At 34.5% G+C, this 23,812-nt stretch overlaps 3 protein-coding genes and 1 non-coding gene across 4 annotated transcripts in view; all 4 read left to right on the forward strand.

Annotated features, from left to right (window-relative positions):
* The window catches only part of LOC128996423 (coiled-coil domain-containing protein 124), a 463,618-nt gene that overhangs the window by 413,661 nt on the left and 26,145 nt on the right, over nucleotides 1–23,812 (forward strand). The gene's annotated exons all lie outside the window — the stretch shown is intronic.
* LOC128996426 (uncharacterized) lies at nucleotides 1,935–12,233 on the forward strand. The gene is made up of 3 exons (XM_054421752.1): nucleotides 1,935–2,003; nucleotides 2,986–3,299; nucleotides 11,813–12,233. Exons 1-3 carry the CDS (start codon nucleotides 1,989–1,991, stop codon nucleotides 12,033–12,035), a joined length of 552 nt encoding a protein of 183 aa, XP_054277727.1. The 5' UTR covers nucleotides 1,935–1,988; the 3' UTR covers nucleotides 12,036–12,233.
* On the forward strand, nucleotides 6,610–6,682 carry Trnar-acg (transfer RNA arginine (anticodon ACG)). The gene has a single exon. It is a non-coding gene; the product is annotated as a tRNA-Arg (tRNA).
* On the forward strand, nucleotides 14,114–21,949 carry LOC128996427 (uncharacterized). Its single transcript, XM_054421753.1, has 3 exons — nucleotides 14,114–14,227; nucleotides 19,717–20,064; nucleotides 20,771–21,949. Exons 1-3 carry the CDS (start codon nucleotides 14,201–14,203, stop codon nucleotides 20,933–20,935), a joined length of 540 nt encoding a protein of 179 aa, XP_054277728.1. The 5' UTR covers nucleotides 14,114–14,200; the 3' UTR covers nucleotides 20,936–21,949.

Raw genomic sequence — 23,812 nt, forward strand, 5'->3', positions numbered from 1 at the left:
GTTAGTGAATTTAATTTTCGCGTTTAATCAATAAACAAATAGGATAAATAATTAGTCTTTCAAACACTATACAATACTTTTTTAGGTTGGGTTGAATAAAATAGTTGAACGAAATGGGAAACACTGCAACAGCTGATCGTAGTTGTAGTATCAAGTGTTGCCAACCTATTTCCAAGCATACACGAATGACATGTCTAATAAAAGCACGCTGTTTTGAGTTGTTGGTTGTTTGGTTGGAATTCTGGAGTGCGGCAAAAGTAAGTAAATGCAGCAATTAGAAGTTTTCTGTAGTATAATCAGTGCAAGGAAGCCCACTTTGTCGGTCTTGACTGTGGGACAAATATTTATATAACGACTTTTCATTACTTTTTAAACTAACAAGTTTTGCATGTTTCAATTATGAAAGGTAAAATAAAAATTACAAAACAAAACTCTCGTCACACTTTGACTTCTTTTTATTATGAAAAATACTATTACAAGGGTGATTACATGGATTTACTATATAGGTTATATGTGCTGAGTTTACATACGTTGTAGTGTACTTATCACGCACACGCACATATAGACCATATTAATAATATTAGGAAACTCAGGAGCATCAACTAGCTAAACTTACCAGATCGGGATAAGTCGAATGAAATTTAAAAAAAAACCTGTAATATTTGGCATGTCAAATTGGATGTGTTTTAAAATGCAATGAAAGGCGAAAAATAGTTGGCTCTACTTTAAAACAGGAAAGATTGTGGTTTGAAAATTTGGTAAATTTGAGATTTTTGTTTATAATTCAGATTCAAATTAATGTTTAAGTTTGTGTGTTTGTTAGTTTATATGTTTGTTTGTTTGAAGTTCAATCACGCATTAACTACTGGACGAAATGGGTCGAAATTTGGCATGATGATAGCTCACATTCCCGATTAACATATAGGCATATTCTTAGCAAAAAACATCCTTTCGGGCTCCGCCCCAGTGGCTTTGTAGTTCCCCATGTTAACCTTATAAGTATTCATATTTGAAGTGAATTAAATAATTTAGTCAGCTGTTCAACTAAAAGTTTGGTTCTATGATATGCAAAAGCATTAAACAGTTACGAGATTTAACCAACAGGGTGCGACACTATTATTATTTTTTCATTTATGACAACCACAATTAATTTGAACGAAGCAGCAACAAAAAACTGTGATACACAATGAGAATGTCAAAGTACAGTGCGTTTACAGTTATGTTTATGTTTTTAATTTCATGAATAATTTGTGAAATTTTGCGAATTTTTGATCATTTATTTTTATATATTGTTTAAGTGAAGTGGTAGAACATTATGGTTATGGTAGATGTGTAATACTATAGTATACTGTAAATTTAAAGAACCAGATTTTATCAAACTGTGTCCTCCTTCATTGCAAACGCAAAGCTTGAGTATAACTGAAATAAGCATTTTATTCTTTTATGCTAACCCCGTACGAAGGACGGGTACTCTGCTTAGTATGTCTATAAAACACAAAAGACACGTTGTCAGGACACATAATATTTGACCAAATAATTTAGATATGAATATCATTACTAGCATCACCATTATGCAATCATCTTGCATACTATTCTCAAACAAACAAACAAACATAATCTTTGAAAAGTTAAAAGGTATCACATTATTAAGACAAATAGAATAAATATAGACTGTCAAAGGAAGGTTCCGGCGCCCACCGCTATTTATTTATTCTATTTGTCTATGGTTTAGCCTTGGAAACGAATTTTGAACTCAGTAGAATTCAGTTTTTCACGTGTATTATACACACTGTACTATACACGTGTACTATACACTATACATTACTATTTCACTGTACATTACGTTTCATGCAATAACGTGAGCAGTGTTAAGCAGGCTGTGTTTAATTATCAACGAGGTAAATTACGTACTACGTAATCACTTATGTAGGTAGTCTGTATTTTCACCAAATGTGAGTTGTCATGTGGTGGTTCTGACTCTATACAATATGCAGCGTTGTGTGGTAAGTTATTCACTGTGTGTCAGTAAAACACTTAATGCGTGTTTATCACAAATGAAACTTATTCATTTGATTGAGAATTTGTCAAAACTGAGTTTAATTTGGAGTTTAATTTAAGTTGGAGTGTATTTGAATGGGATACTATTACATGGGTGATTACATAGATTTATTATATAGGTTATAATAATGTGCTAGTCTTGAATTAATGATAATGATACATTAGCTTTCTTTACGACTGAGATCTGACAGTTCCTTAGCCAGGCCCATTTATTAAATGCCCAGTGACCAGGGACAGCTGGAAGATTAGTAAGCTTCTGAATTTTCTCAGTATGGAGTCGATGATATTTGGAACCCAGAACTAGCAGAATACCCGTCCTTTGTACGGGGTAGGTCTATAAGTATAAAATGCGTATTGCAGTTATATACATGCTTTGCGTTCGCAATGGCAGAGGACATGTTTTAAGAAAATTTGGTTTATATACAGTAATTTACGGTATAATATAGTATAGCACATCTACCATAGCCATAATGTTCTACCACTGCACATCAACAATAGAAAAAAAAATCTCACAGCTTTTTGTTCTGCACCCTGTTGGTAAACCTTATCGCCTTTTAATGCTATTGAAAATCATAGAACCAACTTGTGTAGTTGCAACCACTGGCAAAATTCTTTAATTCCTTTTAAATATGAATACTCATAAGGTTAACATGGGAAATTCTCACTGGGGTAGAGGCCGAAAGAATTTTTAAGATAAATAAATGTCTATATGTTTATTGGGAATGTGAGCTACCACGATGCCAAATGTCAACCCAATCCGACCAGTAGTTAATGCGTCATTGAACTTAAAACAAACGAACAAACACACAAACTTTAACATTATTTATGATATTAGTATGATATTGTTGTCCAAGTTGAATCCATTTAAAAACAATTTTGTTGTTTAAGAACTCCCTCCCACTAGAAAACCAATATGTATTTTTTCAGCTAGCAGCACTCCTACTACTGAGGTTAGCTGCTGGAACCCAAGATGAGAACACCGTGAGCCAAGAATCATCTAGCAGCTTACCTGCTGACGTCACAACACCGTTCCAAGAGAAAAATGACAGTTTGAATGAGGATGAGCAAAAGAAAATAGACATACCCTTTAAGGAGTTCATGGTTGAGCTGGATCGCAAAGTTGGCCCAGACGAAAAAGAGTCGGCAGGTGCTAAGAGACTCAATGCTGGAGTAAAACTATTGGAAGCTATAGTCGAACATGACATATCCGTGACTGAAGGCTTGGGAGAACACATAAGACTGTAAGTAATGGGGACCGAACTTGGGTGAAGGAAGATTTTAGGTTAATAGCTATGTCAATGACTTAGGTTGCTGAAGGGAAAATCCTATGTATAGCCAGTTGTACATGTTTTATATATTTTCTTAATTTTGGTAAGTGAGTGGTTGTAGTGCAAGCCTCGAAATCACAAGATTACTAGTTCGATCCTGAGAAAAGCCAGTAGATTTAAAACACCTATCTTTGATCACGGGGGTTTTAATAAATGGACGTGGCGAAAATATTAGTTTTTAGTCAGTAACAAAGATACACAATACACCTCACTTCATTCCACCCTCTTAATTTATATTTGAATTATCGACCTTTGTACACTAAATCAATGGTTAATATACGCCCAAAAGAGTGTATATTAACTACCTCATATATTAACCTCCGTATATTAACTATATACCTCATCTATAATGAGATAATTTGACGTGTTAATACTAAACCAAGCGATAACTTGGGTTTTACTCGTTTGTCTAGATTGTTTTGGTGTCTGCATTCAACTGAATTGTTATTTAATATAAACTGGCTGCTTTTAACTACACTTAAACTTGTACAGTAGACTCTCAGTAATCCGGCAGATATAGGACCGCCATACTGCCGGATTAGTGAAAATGCCGGATTACTGGAATGTTATCATTAAAAACACTTAAATGCAATTAAAACACGTCTCCGAAGTTCGCGTGATCGGAAACCGCTATTGCCGCGATCGGGCATGACAATTACGTATTCGCGGGAGGCAATGATAACGTCTACACGTCCGCGGGAGATAATCGTAAAATTGCCGCCATCGCGCATGACGACGACGACGTTTTCGTGACCGCGGGAGATGTTCATGATTTTGCTGCGATCGCGCAAGTTGACGATAACATTTCCGGGACCGCGGGAGTAGACAATGATGTTTACACGGCCGCGGGACATGATAAAATCTTTGCAGCGACCGCGGAAGACAACGATTAATGTCTACATGACCGCGGGAGATGTTAATGATTTTGCCGCGATCGCGCAAAACGACGATGACGTTTCCGTGACCGCGGGAGTAGACAATGATGTTTACACGGCCGCGGGAGATGATAAAATTTTTGCTGCGGCCGTGGAAGGCAACAATTATGTCTACATGACCGCGGGAGATGTTCATAATTTTGCCGCGATCGTGCTTGACGACGATGATGTTTCCGTGACCGCGGGAGGCGATGATAACGTCTATACGTCCGCGGGAGATTTTCTTGATTTTGCCGCGATCGTGCTTGACGACGATGACGTTTCCGTGACCGCGGGAGGCGATGATAACGTCTATACCTCCGCTGGCGATGTTCGTGATTTTGCCGCGATCGTGCTTGACGACGATGACGTTTCCGTGACCGCGGGAGGCGATGATAACGTCTATACGTCCGCTGGCGATGTTCGTGATTTTGCCGCGATCGTGCTTGACGACGATGACGTTTCCGTGACCGCGGGAGGCGATGATAACGTCTATACGTCTGCTGGCGATGTTCATGAATTTGCCGCGATCGCGCAAGACGACGATGACGTTTTCATGACCACGTGAGAGAATTATGATGTCTACACTGCCGCGGGAGATAATCAGAATTTTGCCGCGATCGGGGAAGACCTCCCGTCAAAAGTCGCCGGATTACTGGAGTGCCGGAGTGGTGCAGTGCCGGATTAGAGAGGGTCTACTGTATAGTGTATATTATATACACTTTGTATATAATTAAAACGAAACAGTGTTTTTTTATTTCACGATTCTGAATCAACCAGTCGACGGATTTTCATGATTTTTGTGTTGAAAGAAAGATAATTGTGAGAACTAGGGAATGTCGAAGCCATAATTTAAGTTTATAGGGTCCCAGTTTTTTAGAAATAAGGTTTTAATTTTTAAAAAGTCTAGCAGCCGACGCTAAGATTCTAAACTAGCTTTTGGCATAAAATAATTTGCTTAACATAACAGCTGTAAACATTCAGATTTTGTGTCACAAATTCAGCATTTGGATAAAAATGTTTGTTTTATATACCTAGTAAGTACCAGGAGGAACGAGCGTTGCTCGTTTGGCTTTCCGATGCAATAAAATCAACAGTGCCGCCGGTTTACTAATTTCGCACTAACTCCAGTTGTGGCATCTTACTGTCCTCCTGAGATAAATTAAAAACCTCTTTGGAGGTTTGTAATCAGCTATTATAGGTATTTATTTATTTTCTTTTGTTGATTCTTACGATTTTCGTTGTTATTTCGTTGCCAAAGTAGTACCCTATTAGACTCAATGAAAAATGTTTGACTTACAATTTCATTTCTTGTACGTAATTAGATTTTTGTTGGCAGTTTTAACTGAATGAAACACATTTCAGGCCAGAAATATTTTTGACAACAATTGAAAAATGTCGAAGCCGTTATCGCGGTCTTTTTGCAAGCATACGTACAAGCAAACATTGACAATTTAAGAGTATAGTATACCATATTGGCAAAAAGAATACAGCGGTTTTCAATAAAATGTCCTTCTATTTCGGCTTTCATAAAAAGTGAGTTTATACATTAGAAACACGTACCCTGACGGTGCCCGGATTCAACTACTATTTTATTTTGAAGCTGGCTACAGCTTCAGCACGGGAAATGGAAATATTGCATTAATATCCATAGTTAGGCTATTTATGATACTGATTAATAATTACTAGAGGTCGTCCAGTGGTCGAAACTCGACCAAAAATTTGTAATGTACAGACTTCTCTATTTTCACCCCACACTGTAAATAAAACATGTGATTGGAGTTTCTTCAATTTGTTTTGATTTTCTGTTTATATTTCGTTGTTATTTCGTCATCAGCATGGAAACCCATAAAGCCCATGTTAATTTTTTTCAAATTTCAATTTCCTTTTATTTCTGTTTAGTGCTTATTTCGACGCCTATTTTAATTTTTAAAGGGATTCTGCACACCTACGGAAAAATATCTTTCTAACAGTATGCGAAGATTTTTCCTGCGATGCACACGAGCTGAGAAAAAAGGTTTTAAAGAAACATGCTTGCATATTAATATATAGATATATAAGTAATCACAAGATTTATGTTTTGCGAATTTGGTCGCTTAAAGAACGGTACTAAGACGAAATATGGTTCATCACATAGGCCTAAATGTGTGTTGGCACCCCTTACTCATCCACCCAATCTCGGCTTTGCTTCAAACATTGAACTTGAGTTTGGGTCGAAACGAGTCACTTTGCCTCTGATACCATTTCAGCTTATCTTTTTACATTGCCAACCGCCGATACAGCTTTTTGGCTTTCTACTTGTAGAACAAGGCCCTGTGGCGCAACGGATAACGCGTCTGACTACGGATCAGAAGATTCCAGGTTCGAATCCTGGCAGGGTCGATAATTTTATTATTCACAAAACAAATCTGAAAACTATGCGAATTTACAATTATTGTGTAATCAGACATTTATTAAAAGAAAATGCGAGATATAATACTAGCTGAACTCGCCAGACGTTTTTAAGTCTTTTACTACTAAATAATTTTCTCAGCATTTAACTATTGATTTTTTATTTATTTAGAACCAATAAATGTTTAACCAAATTGTACGAAGTAATAAAACACGTGTTGAACATTAGGATAGCTACTTTTTTTAATCAGCACAATGCAAGTGGATAAACAACATTTTTCGTCTTCTTGTTTGGTGTGTATATTTATGTAAGTTTGCTGGCGACCCCACTCTCGAACAACTGACGTAAAGTTGGTCATGCGAAAAACATGGATTTTATAAGTTTAACCACAGAAAACATACTAACCACAGAAAACATACTTAATATGTTTTCTGTGGTTTAACCCTGCAACACGCAGTGACTGCCCTTGGGCTTTATTTACCATCATTGCATGAGCCAAACGCACTGGAAATTGAAGTCTTTTGAAGCTGAACGGCGTTAAATAAAACTCCTTAGTCACACACTATCAAAAATCATCATCTTCATCATCATCATCTATTCTATATATAATTCAGTTATAAAAATCTTTGTACAACTAAATCTAGAGTTCTACTGGACCGATTTTATTAATTAATGGGTCGTTGGAAAGCTTAATGCGTGTAGATTTGCAAATAATTATGCAAGTTTGTTTTTGTTATGATTTATGGTGAAAAAAAACATGTTTTCCATAAGAAATACATTGAAACCGGTGTTTTTCACACTTTTTTATTTGGGTGAGACTTTTGGCTGCCATTTTTTAGTGTTTCCAAGAAGTATATGGTATCAATTTGTAGGAAATTTTATTCTCTTTCAGAATATTACCTTCCACTTTAGTCATTTTCCTCACCATTTAAAAGTTATTTGCAAAAAAGCTAAGCAACCTTCGAATTTATAGTAATGAGAAAATACTGAGTTAGGGATATTTTTGTTAAACTTTGAACAACTAAATCTAGACTTCTACTGAACCGATTTTGTTAATTAATGGGTCATTGGAAAGCCCAACTCATGTAGATTTGCAAATAATTATGAAAGTGTGATTATATTATATCTTTGTGGTAAAAAAGTAAACATAACAAAAATACATTAAAAACTGCTTTTTCAAGTTTCTGTTTGTAGCCAGCTTTTGGCTGCCTTTATTAAGCATTCTCAAGAAATGCATAGTAGTTATTTGTATTAAATTTTATTATCTTTCAGAATATCACATCCACTTTGGTCGATTTCCCCTCCATTTAAGAGTTATTGGCAATAATCTAAGTGATCTCCAAATTTATGGTGGTGAGAAAATACTGAATTAGATAAATTTTTTGTTAAACTTTGTACAACTAAATCTAGACTTCTACCGGGCCGATTTTGTTAGTTAATGGGTCGTTGGAAAGCCTAATTTGTGTAGATTTGCAAATAATTATGAAAGTTTGATTTCATTACATATTTGAGGTAAAACAATAAAAATAAACAATATTACATTTAAAACTCCTTTTTTTCTAAGTTTATATTTGTAGCCAACTTTAGGCTGTCTTTATTGAGTATTTTCCAGAAATACATGATTGTAATTTGTAGGAAATTTTATTCTCTATCAGAATATCACCTTTCACTTTGGTCGATTTTCTCACCATTTCAAAGTTATTTGCAAAAAAGCTAAGCAACCTTCGAATTTATAGTAATGAGAAAATACTGAGTTAGGGATATTTTTGTTAAACTTTGAACAACTAAATCTAGACTTCTACTGACCGATTTTGTTAATTAATGGGTCATTGGAAAGCCTTATTCGTGTAGATTTGCAAATAATTATGAAAGTGTGATTATATTATATCTTTGTGGTAAAAAAGTAAACATAACAAAAATACATTAAAAACTGCTTTTTCAAGTTTCTGTTTGTAGCCAGCTTTTGGCTGCCTTTATTAAGCAATCTCAAGAAATGCATAGTAGTTATTTGTAGTAAATTTTATTATCTTTCAGAATATCACATCCACTTTGGTCGATTTCCCCTCCATTTAAGAGTTATTGGCAATAATCTAAGTGATCTCCAAATTTATGGTGGTGAGAAAATACTGAATTAGATAAATTTTTTGTTAAACTTTGTACAACTAAATCTAGACTTCTACCGGGCCGATTTTGTTAGTTAATGGGTCGTTGGAAAGCCTAATTTGTGTAGATTTGCAAATAATTATGAAAGTTTGATTTCATTACATATTTGAGGTAAAACAATAAAAATAAACAATATTACATTTAAAACTCCTTCTTTTCCAAGTTTATATTTGTAGCCAACTTTAGGCTGTCTTTATTGAGTATTTTCCAGAAATACATGATTGTAATTTGTAGGAAATTGTATTCTCTATCAGAATATCACCTTTCACTTTGGTCAATTTCCTCACCATTTCAAAGTTATTTGCAAAAAAGTTAAGCAACCTCCAAATTTATAATGGTGAGAAAATACTGAACTAAAGATTTTGTTGTTAAACTTTGAACAATTAAATCTACAGTTCTACTGAGCAAATTTTATTTATTAATAGGTCATTGGAAAGCCTTATTCGTGTAGATTTGCAAATAATTATGAAAGTTAGACTTTTTAAAGATTTACTAGGTGAAACCCGTCAAATGACAGTTGCTGTTGAGGTTGCAAGCAAGACCGTTTGACTATAAATCGATGATAAATAACTCCATTTTTAAAACAATTTGGGTTGTTCGTGATATAGCAGTGTGCTGTAGGTACGTCAAATCTTAATAATCGATAATTCAAATGGAAGCTGGTATTTCACTGTAGGTTCTTAGGTCAAAACAATTAGAATAACATAATTAGAATTAAGTAAATATATCTAAAACTAAATTCCATATCCGAGATATAATTAAATTTATGTTTTCTGATTGAGCGATTCAGTACCTTTAACTTAACTGATTAAAAATATAAATATCTCAAGTGAAAGCCTTTGAAGTATTTAAAACCAAGACATGTCAAATAACTTAAATAAAATTTGAGTTACGTAGCAGTTATTGATTGCAAATAAGTACTAAAACGATTATAATTATTGTTGATTCGTGATTCAGCTGTGTGCTTTAGGTGCTTGACCTATGAACCTACCAATGATCATTTATTCGGTAAGAGGATGAGAGATTATTTAAATATACATAGTAAAATACTAGATATATTAATTTATTTTTTGAGCAGTCTTTTTAAAATATTTAGTTTGTTTTACTGCAATATAATTTGTTTTAACTAACAGCTGGTTGAATAAAAAATATTCTATAGAACTATGAGGTTAGTTTATCTTTGTGATTTTGTCATTGATTATAGGATATAAGTAAGATTATATAACCATTGCTGTACGGTATAATAAACGAAGCTCACGAATCTTCAAAAGAAAGCTTATGAAAATAATTTTACTACTCGACTTTTTGAGGAAAGGTTGGTAAAATAATAATGATCACATGTTATAATTAATCTTGGCAGCTATTCCTTTACTATAAATTTTGAACTGCTTTAAACTATGCTTAAATTATAGACACACTATACAGGATGTTTTTTTTAAAACTTGCATCTTTATTTATGTAAAAACCGCAATGGATAGAAATATGCAGTTTGCGGAATCATCTATTGACGTAGGGGGCCCAATTGTTTTGAATTCAACGTTACATTTACATTCCCCCCTTTCCCTCCTTGCCCCTAACTTAATTTTGTTTAATAGCAAGGCACCCCTTGTGACATATCAAATGAAAGATCATGAAAAAAGAAAATGTTTAATGAAAAAAATTGAAAATCGGTTCATAAATTTGTGAGATATCTTCCCCCCTCTCCTCGGAACTTAATTTTTTTTTAATAGCAAAGTACCCCTTGTGACATATCAAATGAAAGAGCATGAAAAAGAAAATGTTTGGTGAAATTTATTTTTCATTTGATATGTCACAAGAGGGGGTACCTTGCTATTAAAAAAAAGTTATGGGTAGGGAAAAGGGGGGGGATTATCCCACAAATTCATGAGCCGATTTTAAATTTTTTTCACCAAACATTTTCATGCTCTTTTATTTGATATGCCACAAGGGGTACCTTGAAAAAATAAAGTTCCGGGGGCTGGAGGGGGGGGGGATATCTCACAAATTTATGAACCAATTTAAATTTTTGTCATCAAACATTTTCTTTTTTCATGCTCTTTCATTTAATATGTCACAAGGGGTACCTTACTATTTAAAAAAAAATAAGTTGGTGGCAGGGGGGAAAGGGGGGGAATGTGAATGTAACGTTGAATTAAAAAGAAATTGTGCCCCCTACGTCAACAGATGATTCCCGCCAACTGCATATTTATATCTATTGCGGTTTTTACATAAAAAAGGATGCAAGTTTAAAAAAAAAAACACCCTGTATACAGTTTTAATGGACTACTCGATTCCCGTACGTAGGACGGGCCAACAGCTCGTGGGAGAATCTAAATATTTAATTAGAAATTTCTCTCCACTAATTTAAGAACACTGGGCGTAGAAACTTGGTAGAGGTGACCAAAGAAAGGTCTTGGTCTGTAGATGAGTTATAAAAAAAACGAAGTAAATTCCCTTAGGGCTCTGCCATAGAAGCATTTAAAAGATCCCTCCACAGATTTGTTTACATTTAGGCCATGTGGATAATACTTTTAATGAAAAAGCTGTTAATTTTTAAATTGTATTTTAAACAACACACATTGATTGAGAGTTACTGAACTGTCCAAAGCAAGTATTTGCAACGTTATTTTCTTGAACTCTTTGAGACCCTTTGAATGTTATTAGACTTCGAAAAAATGGTTTATTGAAATTATTTTATAGTATACACGTGGGTTAAAACCTTACCTAATAAACCAATTCGATAAATAATTTCGATCGATACGACCACCACGCTATCTGTGTAAATATTCTCACTGAAAGTAAAAATGGGTCTGTGATCGTTCAACACGATTTATCCATGTCCATGTAAATTTTATATTCGGCATTGCAAATAATATATTTTTCATCACAACATAGTATTTAATTAGTTAGATAGAAACTAATATATAATATTTGAATTGATTAATTCTATTTCACAGTTACCTTTTGGGTGAAGCTGACGGAGCTATAAGCTACATACACAAGCATCATGCTGCACTTGGAAGAACGGCTGAAACACATTTCAGCAAAATAAAAAAAGATCTTGAGGCATTGACGGAAACTGGAAAAACTAAATCCTCCATGACGGACATTCGCAATCATGTGCGATCTCTTAATAAGCTATTACAATTCCAAGCAAGATTTATACTACATAAAACTTAAAGGGAAACTACAACTTATTTGTTCAACATAATCATCACAGCTTTTACAATGGAAGAGGGCGAATATCAAAATTATTTCTTGGAGTCCTGTTGTTTTACTGAGGTATTTGGATAAGGTTAAAAACTCACTTTTCAACGAAATTTTTTCGAAATTATATATAGACATAATATTGTATGAGGTTTTATTAAATTGATTTGAGGTAATGAAACCTTTTTATGTAAAGCCCTGTTATAATACCAAATCCGTGAATCCATTATCAAACAGTGGAACGTATTTTTTAAATATAACATAAAAAAGCTTTACCTAAAGATTTAATGTCTGGTACATAGTTAATACAAAAACTGCATTTTTAATTTAGCAAAAAAAAAAATTAATTATTTCATTTGTCTGGGACTTGGACTATATGATTCCAAAAGCGGCAATACCGTTAGATAAATAATAAGCCTGCAAAAAATTTAATGGTGTTTTCACAGTTAGGTTTTAGCGAATAGATATGAAATAACAAAATTGATCAAAGAAACTACTTTATTACTTTAACAAAGCTCATGTTGTTAGTAGAATCAGAATAATTTGTTACTAGCTGTGTGCCCGTTCTACGCACCATCTTATCGTAGTCAGTTGATACCTTCTTATATTAACAACAGCAGTTGGTTTGCATATTTTCAGACATGCTGGCAAAACTATTATATAAACCTTTGCAAATACAGTATCTGACAGTTTCAAGCCAAAAAAAAACGCTTCGCAATTAAATGTCACCCTGATTATGTTGGTACATATGTTAAATCCAATGATTAAACTAAAAAAATGCTTTATAGATCTATGAGGCATAGCCCTAAAGTAGGCCTATAATTGAAAGTTACTTATGTTATTAGTAGAATCAGAATAGTTTGTTATTATTCAATAATAAACACACATGTTTTTATGGAACATTGATACCAACTCACTGGTTTCATGTTATTTTTAAATTTGCCCTCAACCTGAGAGGTTCAAAAAGTTCTTACAGTCGAAGGTAAACTCTTCGTCAAGAAGTCTGCCAACTGAAGTCTTCCAGGTGATGTTCAATTTTGTAGCATCCTTTGTTGAAGTGCTCTCTAACAAAGTGGAACCGAACACTGATGTGCTTCGTTCTTCCCTGCGTTGAAGGATTGTGTGCCAATTGTACTGCACCAGCATTGGCAGCATTGTCAATGTACATAGTTGCTTCGATCGATGAACTGCTGATTTCATCCAACAAGCCTTTAAGCTATATTACTTGCTTAGCAGCTTCACTAGCAGCAACGTATTTCGCTTCAGTAGTGGATGGTAAAATACAATTTTGTTTATTAGAAAATCGTCTAACTGGTCTAACGGCTAACGTAAAACACACAGACACACTGAACGTGACTGCTGTTTACATCACCTGCGAAGTCTGCATTGGTGTAACATTTCAGAATCTTCATTTCATTGCTCCACTTCGTGTAGTGTAGAACCATATAGCAAACTGCCCACAGCTCCACAGTACGTTACTTCTGCCGATAGAAGTTTTGCATTTTTGTTGACATCCGATTTGTCAAATGGTGTTGACATTGCGTTACAGTTCAACATTCGATACTTTTCTAGAACTTGATCTAAAGTATGCTCTCTGGCTTGAGTGTTACATAATTGTATTGGTCACGTTCTAAAGTTTAGTTTTACTCACGAATCCTGGAAAAATACCGGCTGAATTTCACGTGTAACTGAAATAGAATCGGGCATTTAGTAAGTCTTTGTAGAAAGGCTTCAATTTTTTTGATTATTGTCTCTCTCAGTTTAAAATCTGAGATGTTTTTGTCCGGTGGACGATGGAATTTTACCCAATAAGAGAAAATCATAAAAGGCTATGTCGAGGCTAGTCAACAAAAATGTAGGTCCCAATCTCAATATCTATTTAGCAGAACAAACTAAACTTTACGATATGGCCAATACCACACAATACCACACACACAGGTAGAACACCGTGCTTTGAAAGTAACAGTGTAGCCTAAGTATGAACTTGAACCGATCTCTTACACACCCTGTATATACTTGAGAGAGTAGCTGAGTGTGAGTAGATTGAGTAATCTGTTACTACACTCGCCCCTGACCCTTCCTTCACTACAGGTGTTCTGTACTGTGCTCAGTGTCTGTGTTACCTTCGCCACTCCACCATGCTCTTGCGGGCCATCGCTATTACAGTGAGTATTGTTAGATTTTACACAATAAAGTTGTAGCTGTTGTACTATTGCGTCCGTCCCAATTCCATTTATTAATAATAACAATTATGAAAAATATTATAGTTCAGAAAAATTTGAAACAAAATCAGGTGTCCCACAAGGTTCTGTACTAGGTCCAATTTTATTTATAATATATATAAATGATGTGACATATTCAAGAAAATTATCTGAAGTGATATTATTTGCTGATGACAAGATTTTATTGGCATCCAGCCAATAAGGAGAAGAATTGGAAATTAAATGTTATGAAGAAGCAAATGAACTAGCACAATGCTTCATGGAAAATCATTTAGGAATTAATGTAAATAAAACAAAATTTATGGAATTTTCAATCAGCGATAAAATCAAAAAAGATTTCAACTTAAATATTTTAATTGATGATCAACATATAGAATAAGTAGAAACAATCAAATTCCTAGGACTTATTAGGATTAGGACTTATTATCCTATAGACCAAAATTTAAATTTCAACTCACATATTGAGCACTTATGTAAAAAACTTTCCCAAATTATTTTTATACTAAGAAGATTGTCTATGTTCTGTAGTGAAGACGCATTACTTACTGTATATCATTCGTTAATTATTTCCAACATTGGATATGCAATACCTATATGGGGCTCAACTTTATGAAAAACTAAACAATAAATTACAAAAGTCTGCATTAAGAATTATTTTTAAATTGAAACCACGCCAATCCTGTAAAAAAATTATTAAAACATTAACAGTTTATGTCCTTTTACTCAATATTTACGGAACATTACTATTTTTAAAGAACAATTTTGAGAAATTGTGGATAAATTATGAATTATGTAAGAAGAATTATGATTGGAGAAAATTACAAATATTTTCTTCTTCTTTCCACTAAACAAAGTTTTATGAAAAACATCTTTATTACAATGGAAGAAAATTATTTAATAAATTACCAACTAATATTCAAAACTTAAAATTAAAAGAATACACAACTATATGGGACCATTGAAGCTGTTATGATAACCAGTCCTAGCTTAGTCGAATTGAAGAACCTTCATCCCGCTAAAGAAATAATACCGTTTAATATTTTACCATTTGAAATAAAAATACATTATCATTATATTTTGTGATAGCTAATTACTAATCGTGAAAGAACTTTATATAATGTTCTAAAAAATCACTTTTATTATATTAAAGTATACGAAGCTATTAGCTATGTTTCTCAAGGAGACGAGAACACAAAAGAGAATACTATTCAAACATTTAGTTCTTCAAAAAGAATATTGCGTAGTAGAATACACTTACTAAAACTATTGAAATTCAAACATTTATTGTCAATGTGAGTTTTGCGTTACCATAAAGAAAAAGGTAGGATGCCAAACTAAACTACTGTACGTACAGTCGTAGACGGGTTAATCATTATAGAATGAATTGTAGGTAACCGTGCCTCTACTAAATAGTTTTTCAACATATGATATTGTTGTTTTTGCTTGTTGCTGTTGTTATTGTTAAACTCGTTTGTGGCTGGTAACGAAACCAATGAAGCATCAAGAACTTGTACCATTGACTATATATACCTGTAGGTATATATAGTCAATGCTTGTACGTACTCCTTGCAATATCACAATTAACCAATATATCCACGAAAAAATTATAACTAGTGTAAACAATACTCTTTTATTTTAAAACATTGAAATAGTAACCAGCCTGAATCATAGTAAAGCAGATTATCATTGAAATATCACCATCAGTTTCTAATTGATTATAGGATTTGTTGTCATTTACCGTTAAAAGGTAAGTTAATTATTGATAACGTGATGTGCAGTAACGAGTAAATTATGACAAAGCGGAAGATTAAAGACTCAGTCGCTGACATCGAAGGCCAGTTCTCTATTCTGTGTATGTATTCATTGATGCAAGGACAACCTGTCTGTTGATTCCGAGACTTCCTTGCAATACGTTCCATGATCACGCTTCCAAACAAGTTTATTAATCTTAAATTAGAAATAAATATCGTGTATCGTGTATATATGCATGCTCGACGACATGTTACTTCATTCGGGTGATCCTAGTAAGGTTGCGAATAAACTTGTAGGACATTGGAAATTTAAATAAATCTCAAGCACAAGATGTAACTCTTAAGTTTGCATGGTTTCAATATGAGGCTTAGAACACACTAATAACTACGTTTTATAAGATAACACATGTCTACGCATTTTAAACTGAAGGTGAAAGCAAGATGAGTGTAGAGTGGGGTGAGGGTCCTATCATGTACCTTTGTTAAAAAGACCAGCTGTGACTATAAGTAAGATGACTGATAAATAATTATAAAAAATAGTATATTTCGTACCTAGGGCCGAAAATGAGGTTTTGCCGACTCGAGATAGTTTTTAAGTTCGAGACGAAGTCGAGAACTTAAATCGATCGAGAGCTGTAAAACCATTTCGGTCCGTGGTACGAACGCTATTCTTCACCACACTTTACCCCATTACCACTATTCACCACTATAATAATGCACACTGGTAGTCAACACAACTACAACTTTAAGGTTATGTGAAGAAATAATTTGAGGAATCAGCAAAACTAAAAATAAATAGTTGCTAGGCAACGGTGACGATAACACAATTCTATTGCAATGCTATGGATTTTGATTGTGTATTTAAAATGCATTCATGTTTGTGTAAGCGGACAGCTGATTTTGCGGCCCCGGCCTGTAAAAACCTGCTCGGTCCCCAAATTACGATAACAGCTGTCATTGCTAGCAAAACGTAACTTTCAGCCACCAATTAACGTATGTAATACAGCCAAAAACATTATAGTGTGGTGAAAAATATATCTTTCCTACAGTACCTAACAATGTACATGTTATCTCACTGATTTGAGAAAGCAAAGTGGCCAATTCACTATAATTACTTTGGGTCACTCCAGATTTGCAACGTGAAGGCACGTTTCTTCACCAATTTATTTGTTTTATGGTAACTATAGGGAAAATATAATGTGCAAATCGAGTGCAAAGTGCAATCGCCTCACCCAAGAAACGATTCCTCACTCGCCTACGGCTCGTGAGTAAGGATTTCTATCGAGTGAGGCAATTGCTCACTTTGCTCACTAGCTGCACGAAGAACTATTAAACACCTGTTAAATTTCGTCCTGACTTCTAATATTTAAACCATAAAGCTACTGATAACAAGTCAAAAACTATAACATAAACAGCTGAAACCACCACTCAATACCGTTACACTTAAAACTAGGCATATTTTTTACGCACGAAGGCCTTCCGATATCTCTGAAACTGTTAAGAATATTTTAATGAATAGAGAGCGAAAACAGATCTTGGGCATGCGCGCATACCTTATAAATTGCTCATTGCATAACAAGTTAATACCATTTACATTAGTACTGGGGCTAAAATACTAAATGAGTTGCAAGTTTTAAAATATATAATTACTATCGTAGCATATAGGATGAGTTCGATTTGTCTAACACGGAAAAACTTCATCACTTGGAAGATATTTAGAAAATTGATATACCCAAGGCTTAAGATGGGTGCTAAAGCTCCGTCATTATCACGAAGTTTGTTATTATCCGTTGGGGATTGGTGGTATTTGAATGAAAAATCCAACAATTAACAATTCAAGTGGTAAAATCAAGATGAACCGCACCTGGTTACCCTATTGTAAGGTGTTAACCACAGCTCATATTGTAATATTCTGTAATAAATCTTTTCAAAGGAAGGCGTATCTGTAACAGCTTTCTTAAATATTACTTTAGTACTTCTTTATAAAAAAGGCGACCATACAAATGTAGGTATTTTAAGCCAAGTATGAATGGAGATGAGTGTAGGATGAGTGGCGCGATCCTGTAGTCTTCTCACTGACTAAGGCCGACATGTTCCTTAGACTACAGCCAGTGGCAACTTAGGGACCTACAGTTTATAGTGGAACCCGAACCAAATTTTTTCAATTAACGAATTTGCCTTATTATCAGGATAATACTGCGGAACTTGAGCGGCCGTTAATACACACTAGGAAGTATCATATCCACAGTGCATGCCTATAAATACAATAAAGCCTTTTACACAAATAACCACATGTCAATCGAATATAAGAGTCAGCTTACACTGAGTAAGTTATTGTCATGGTCATTTCAGTATGTTTTAATTCAGAGAGCTTTCCTATGACATTGCACTTGTGACATGTTTGCGACGCCCAGAAGCCTTTTGTGAAGGGTTCGAATAGAAAGTCAACTCCTTTAGCCTTGCAAACATTCGAGTGGTGACCTATTTTTGCTATTTGACTTTGACAATTATCAATCGTCAACCTGACAATCACTCATTTGATAAACCTTTAGGGAAAGATCATTTCCCGACCATCTCTATACTTTACTTGGTTTGTATAGAATAGTTTCTGGTATCGACTAACAGTTTATATTGACTACTATAAACAACCTACTATAGTCCGTGTTTATAATCAATGCTACTGTCGATGCCATTACTTCCCACCTTCCTCCCATCACTTCCTCTGAAGTACGTCCATGATCTGTTGGCGGAACTGGAGGCGTTATCGTTTCCGTTTCCCAGCCATCATATCCCACTATATTTTCCCAATACAATCCAGTGAATGAATCAATTAATGGGGGCGTAAGATGAAATAAAGACACATGGCTAAATTCTTGAGGTAATAATCTTTTGGTATTCTATAAGTGCAAGATCGGACAATGGCTTGGTTTGTAGATGAACATACGCTTAAAGATTTTTGAATTTTACACATTTTGTTTTGACGCTGCAATCGGTAAATGAAGACCGAATCCTCCAGCGATCAATATCATCTCTTGTTCATTATTCAGAAAATAATCAGTTGAAATTACTTAAACAATCCCATCGTGGGACCTTAAGATGGACAAAATATGAAAAAATATTCTCCTAATAAATCCAAATAACGACTAAGCATACAAGCACAGACAAAACAAGCCATTCCCGCTGCCCATCATAAACGCCAAGATTTCCGTTTGTTGTAGACTCATCAGACGTACTATGTAGTCAATATTGGGTAGTTGAATGGTTATCTATATCAATCTGTAGGTCACAGAATCGATCACGATCAAATCCAGTAGCCTTTTGATGATTCTACTGTATCCAACTGTCCTTGATCATTCGCTTTATTATTCAGTAACCTACAATCCACTTCATTCCATTCTACACTCACCATGAACTTTTCCAGATATAATGTTTATGTCACTGATATTGCAACATTAAAGATTTGAATGATTGATTGAATGATGGATCCAAAGACCAATTAATTGGTTAAATGACAGAAAAATCAACAGAGGTATGGGAAGGGCGCATGCGCATGCGTATCTAGCGTACAACTTTACACTACATACTGTACCCTATACTAGAACATCTTCAGGAATCAGGACTTACTTTAAAGTAACAAGTACAGTAACACATCTACGCTGTCTGACAACAAGTTTGTTTCAGCTTGTGTTGGCAGCCCTGGAGGTGACGGCGTTCCCATGGGCAGATCCCGCCAAATTGCGCAGAATCCCGCGCATTTACAACGCCCTGATCACAAGCGATGAGCAGCTCCTACCCAGCCAGGCCTACCCTGCTGTTGCGCCTGTGTTGCGTCCTGCGCCCCTCGCACCCTACCCATACTCCTACCCCTACGGAGCTCCATATACCGTCTACGCCCCGGACCCCTACGGTCTTCAGGCGTACAGTAGACTCCCTGGGTTCAACGACACTCTCCAGGACCCTGAGGCACCTGCGGCTCCTGCCCAGAACCCTCAGTTGTTCAGCCTACAGCCCCAACAGACGATACCTCAGGTGAGCAAACTATTGCTGTCCTAATACTGTTAATACGCAGTGGTATTTTTGTAACAGGCTATTTGTAAGGGAATTTTAAACCATAATCTTACCATCGAACTTCAGGTTTTGTTATACTGTATAGCTTCATTATTTGATAGCTTAATGGCATATGACATTCAGGTATACAATCAGTTTTGCTTGGGATCATAACAGTAACCTGCAGGTTCAACGCGAGCTCTATGTCTTACAAATGACTATATACCGAGTATAGTCTGTGTGTGAATAGTCATTTGTATTACTGTATGGCAAATATACACTATCACTCATTATAAATAGTTTTTATCCAGTGAACGGAAGATAGCTTTGTATTTTCAGGAGAACATCAAATCTCATCAAAATATGTTGAAGTATGGATCTATAAAAAAAAACCATCTGTTGTCTACGGTCGTCCCTTAATGACAGGCGTCTATTCTTTGAATAATAAAAAAAACTAATCTTAATCATGGAAAATAGGTTAGGTTTTGTTTATAAAATATCTTGAAAACTACCTATGTAGTTTAGCAAAAAATATGTAATTTACAAAAATGATTTATACTCAATTGTAAACGAGAATGATCCTCTTTATATTCGTGTTGAAGCTATGATTCAAGTGTGAAGATTGTTATAGCCACGAGTCAAATGTAAAGATTGGGATAGCTATGAGACAAATATGGGTTTCTTCCAGGTGACCGACCAGGTGAAGAACAACCGCCCCGGCAACCCCGACATTCCCGACGTTCCACCACCTCCCCTCCCCGTCAGTCCTCCTAGGTCCCCGGACGACAAGTCACCGGAGAGGAAGCCGGGGGAGTATCCCCCAGCCCCGTCCCAGGGTCTTCCCTTCCTGTGAAGACAACCAACGTACCACAGGAGTACATACTTAGCCAAGGGAGAGCTGCCAAGAAGTTCATTAGGTTTAGTGTCAATATTTGAAACCCGATCTCTTGACAAAGTTGTTACAATCTTAACTTTTAAATATTATTCTACCTGTAATGTATCATATTCTTGTACTATCCATCGTGCGTTGCGTGTTTCTAGTAGATTTGAGTGTTTACTTATTGATATTCGTTCGTAGAGGTTCTAAACATGTACAGGTTAATAGTTTAAGAATTTGATACCATAGTAAGTAGACAATATTTAATACAGTAATAACATTTAAAGGTGTCAAGGCTACGTATGTTAAAATTTTGGTAGAATTTCAGAAGTTTTTTTTTAACAGTTTTAAACAATCTTTTTGTCTCAGAAAATGGATTTTCTGATTGCTTGAAGATTAGAATTCTTCACATTGAGAGTTGGTTAAAGTATTTATCAGCACTATTTGTTGATTCGTAAAATAAAAGGTTATCATACCGCTAAGAAAGATAAACTTTTTACAATGAGTTTTGTGGCTCCTCATTATTGCCAATTATTTTAACTAATTATAATTTGCACAAGCGTTGCTAGCATTTTATGTAGTGAAAGGTTTGTCGATTTTTAGCCAGTGTTAAAAATTAACCATTGGTGATTAAAACTTACGTTGAAGCCAATAACGTATACAAATATGCTGTAACAATAGTTACAGTACGTACGATCTCACAATGAGTTGCAGTTAACAATTAATTAGTCTTACGAATCTTATGATTAATAATTGAGTCTTAGGATATTGTTATTCGAACAGTAGGCTTAGTTATTGTTTTTTATTTAGCTGTTAAAGAAAGTATTTTATTAAACTCATGAGTTTACTTAGTTCTTTTTTGTGTATTAATAATTTGGATAAATAAGTTCATTATTTAGTTATAGTACGGTATACTTAGAGCTAACAAAATTCAATGACTGTATTTTATTGCATTTGTGCCATAAAGTTAGTAAAATATGTATTTATTAAGTAGATGCAATTCTTTAATATACTACCCAACGACCTATGGTATTTTAGAACTGCATTAACGAGTAGTATAGTAATATCATGATCACCTGCCTCCACTATACAGTAAACAGAATCACGAATTGAATAGTTTTCTATTTTATTTTAGGACAAAGGCATAACAATATATATATATATATATATATATATATATATATATATATAAAGCTGTATTTATTTAAGATTAAATGTCTAAAAAACAAACTAGAGATTCACATTAGATTTATAAAACCACGAAACAAACGCTCTTAAATAATTAAAGCTTACTCTCTTCGGAACAAAACATTATCAACAGAAAAATTTAACACACTTTCAATGTTTTATTCATGTAAAAAAAACATATTTGCCTGCCATCATTGACTTTTGGATACTAAATTAGAAATCCCAGCTTTATAGCCAAACTGTTGCCAATTTTTAAAATCAAAAAGTGCAGAGTTAAATCAACCAGCCACAGAGTGCGTCCGTGTAAAAAATCCAATTCTTTCATTTTTCGTTACTGAGATAACGGCATTTTAAGTGACTTGAAACCTTACAATAAGTTGTCTCATCATGTTGACTATGATGAAGTTTTAACCATAAAACGTCAGCATACTAGACAGAAATAAGTAATTTATATTAAATCAACCTGCTGGTTCAATTAAACTACAACATCTTGATAAATGAACTGGCCACGACTTAAACATGGGAATGGCATGTGTAGTTCTCTCAAAGGTTATTTAAATTATTCTCCACAAAAGGAGAACAAACTCCGCCACTGAGGTGTAATTGATCTATAGGTAAACTACCCCTTGAGAGTACAGAACCTATAGATCCGTATACATTTCAGCACCGCACTACGGAACCCGTAGAGGAATGCTGAGTGTATACGGCACCCTCCAACTCTTGACACCTAGTGGCATCGGTCCTCCAGGCGGGGTGAAGTGAGCGCTGTGTATATAAATGTAGCGGCGAGGACACTACTTTCTAGCGAGAACCAAACTGCTACTTTAAAAACCATGTAATACGAATAAATACAATTTATTTGTCTTGGAATCAAAATTTAAAACGCCGGATTGGATCAACTAAACCTTAACATAAAACATTGAATCAAGCGTTTGAGGCTTTAGAACATTGACATATTCACACTAAGGGTTTGATCAAATGTTTAATTGAACTAAACTTAAATTTTATGGGTGAAAATATATTTAACACGACGACTTAAAGGATATATGTAGGCCTAAGTTAAAATTATTTCAGTTTTTAATTAGTTTAGCTAATTTTAAAACATGAGAAGCGGCAGAGCTACAGTTTTCCTATTCAAGTTATTTATGCATGTTTTCTTCGCAATCGGCAATTTGTCATTTTTGCGCAAGGTGGCGGACCAAACTTCGATCTTGTTTCTTGTTACCATATAAGGGCGAGTAGTAAAATTCAATCATTAACTGACAGTCTAGTGTAAAATGGCATCTTTGTCCAGAATCGATCCTCATTGAAGACGAGGATTGAAGTGTCAATGTCAATATCAAAACAATGCAAATAGTATGAATTTCTTAAAGCATACTCTTAGCTTAAGGGGATTTGCCACTGAAAAGGGTGATTTTTTTATTTAACGAGGAAAGTGGTGAAACAATTTTTTTTCTAGTAGGGTATAATGTAACAAAATATAAAAATATTGGTTTACTTCTAAATATAAATTATAGGTGGGAAAAAATAAAATAGACGTTTTCGGTCAATTTGTAATGGTTTAAAAAATCAAGATTCTGAAGAGAGTTCTGTATGGATTTTGTTAAATTTGCTGGTTTTTAATGATTGTTGTCTAAACTTAATATTTAGGTAGATTCATAATAA

Source organism: Macrosteles quadrilineatus, unplaced genomic scaffold (genome assembly GCF_028750875.1).
Source record: "Macrosteles quadrilineatus isolate MER2022 unplaced genomic scaffold, UCM_ALF_1.0 Scaffold_6__1_contigs__length_79288215, whole genome shotgun sequence".
NCBI lineage: Eukaryota > Metazoa > Arthropoda > Insecta > Hemiptera > Cicadellidae > Macrosteles > Macrosteles quadrilineatus.

What these genes read in the sequence shown, in the direction of transcription:
- LOC128996426 (XM_054421752.1), top strand. An exon ending in TTGGGAGAACACATAAGACT is followed by an intron (nt 3,300 to 11,812) that starts GTAAGTAATGGG and finishes TCTATTTCACAG; the next exon opens with TTACCTTTTGGGTGAAGCTG.
- LOC128996427 (XM_054421753.1), top strand. Translation starts at nt 14,201, where the DNA reads ATGCTCTTGCGGGCCATCGCTATTACA. An exon ending in TGCGGGCCATCGCTATTACA is followed by an intron (nt 14,228 to 19,716) that starts GTGAGTATTGTT and finishes AGTTTGTTTCAG; the next exon opens with CTTGTGTTGGCAGCCCTGGA. An exon ending in CCCAACAGACGATACCTCAG is followed by an intron (nt 20,065 to 20,770) that starts GTGAGCAAACTA and finishes GGTTTCTTCCAG; the next exon opens with GTGACCGACCAGGTGAAGAA.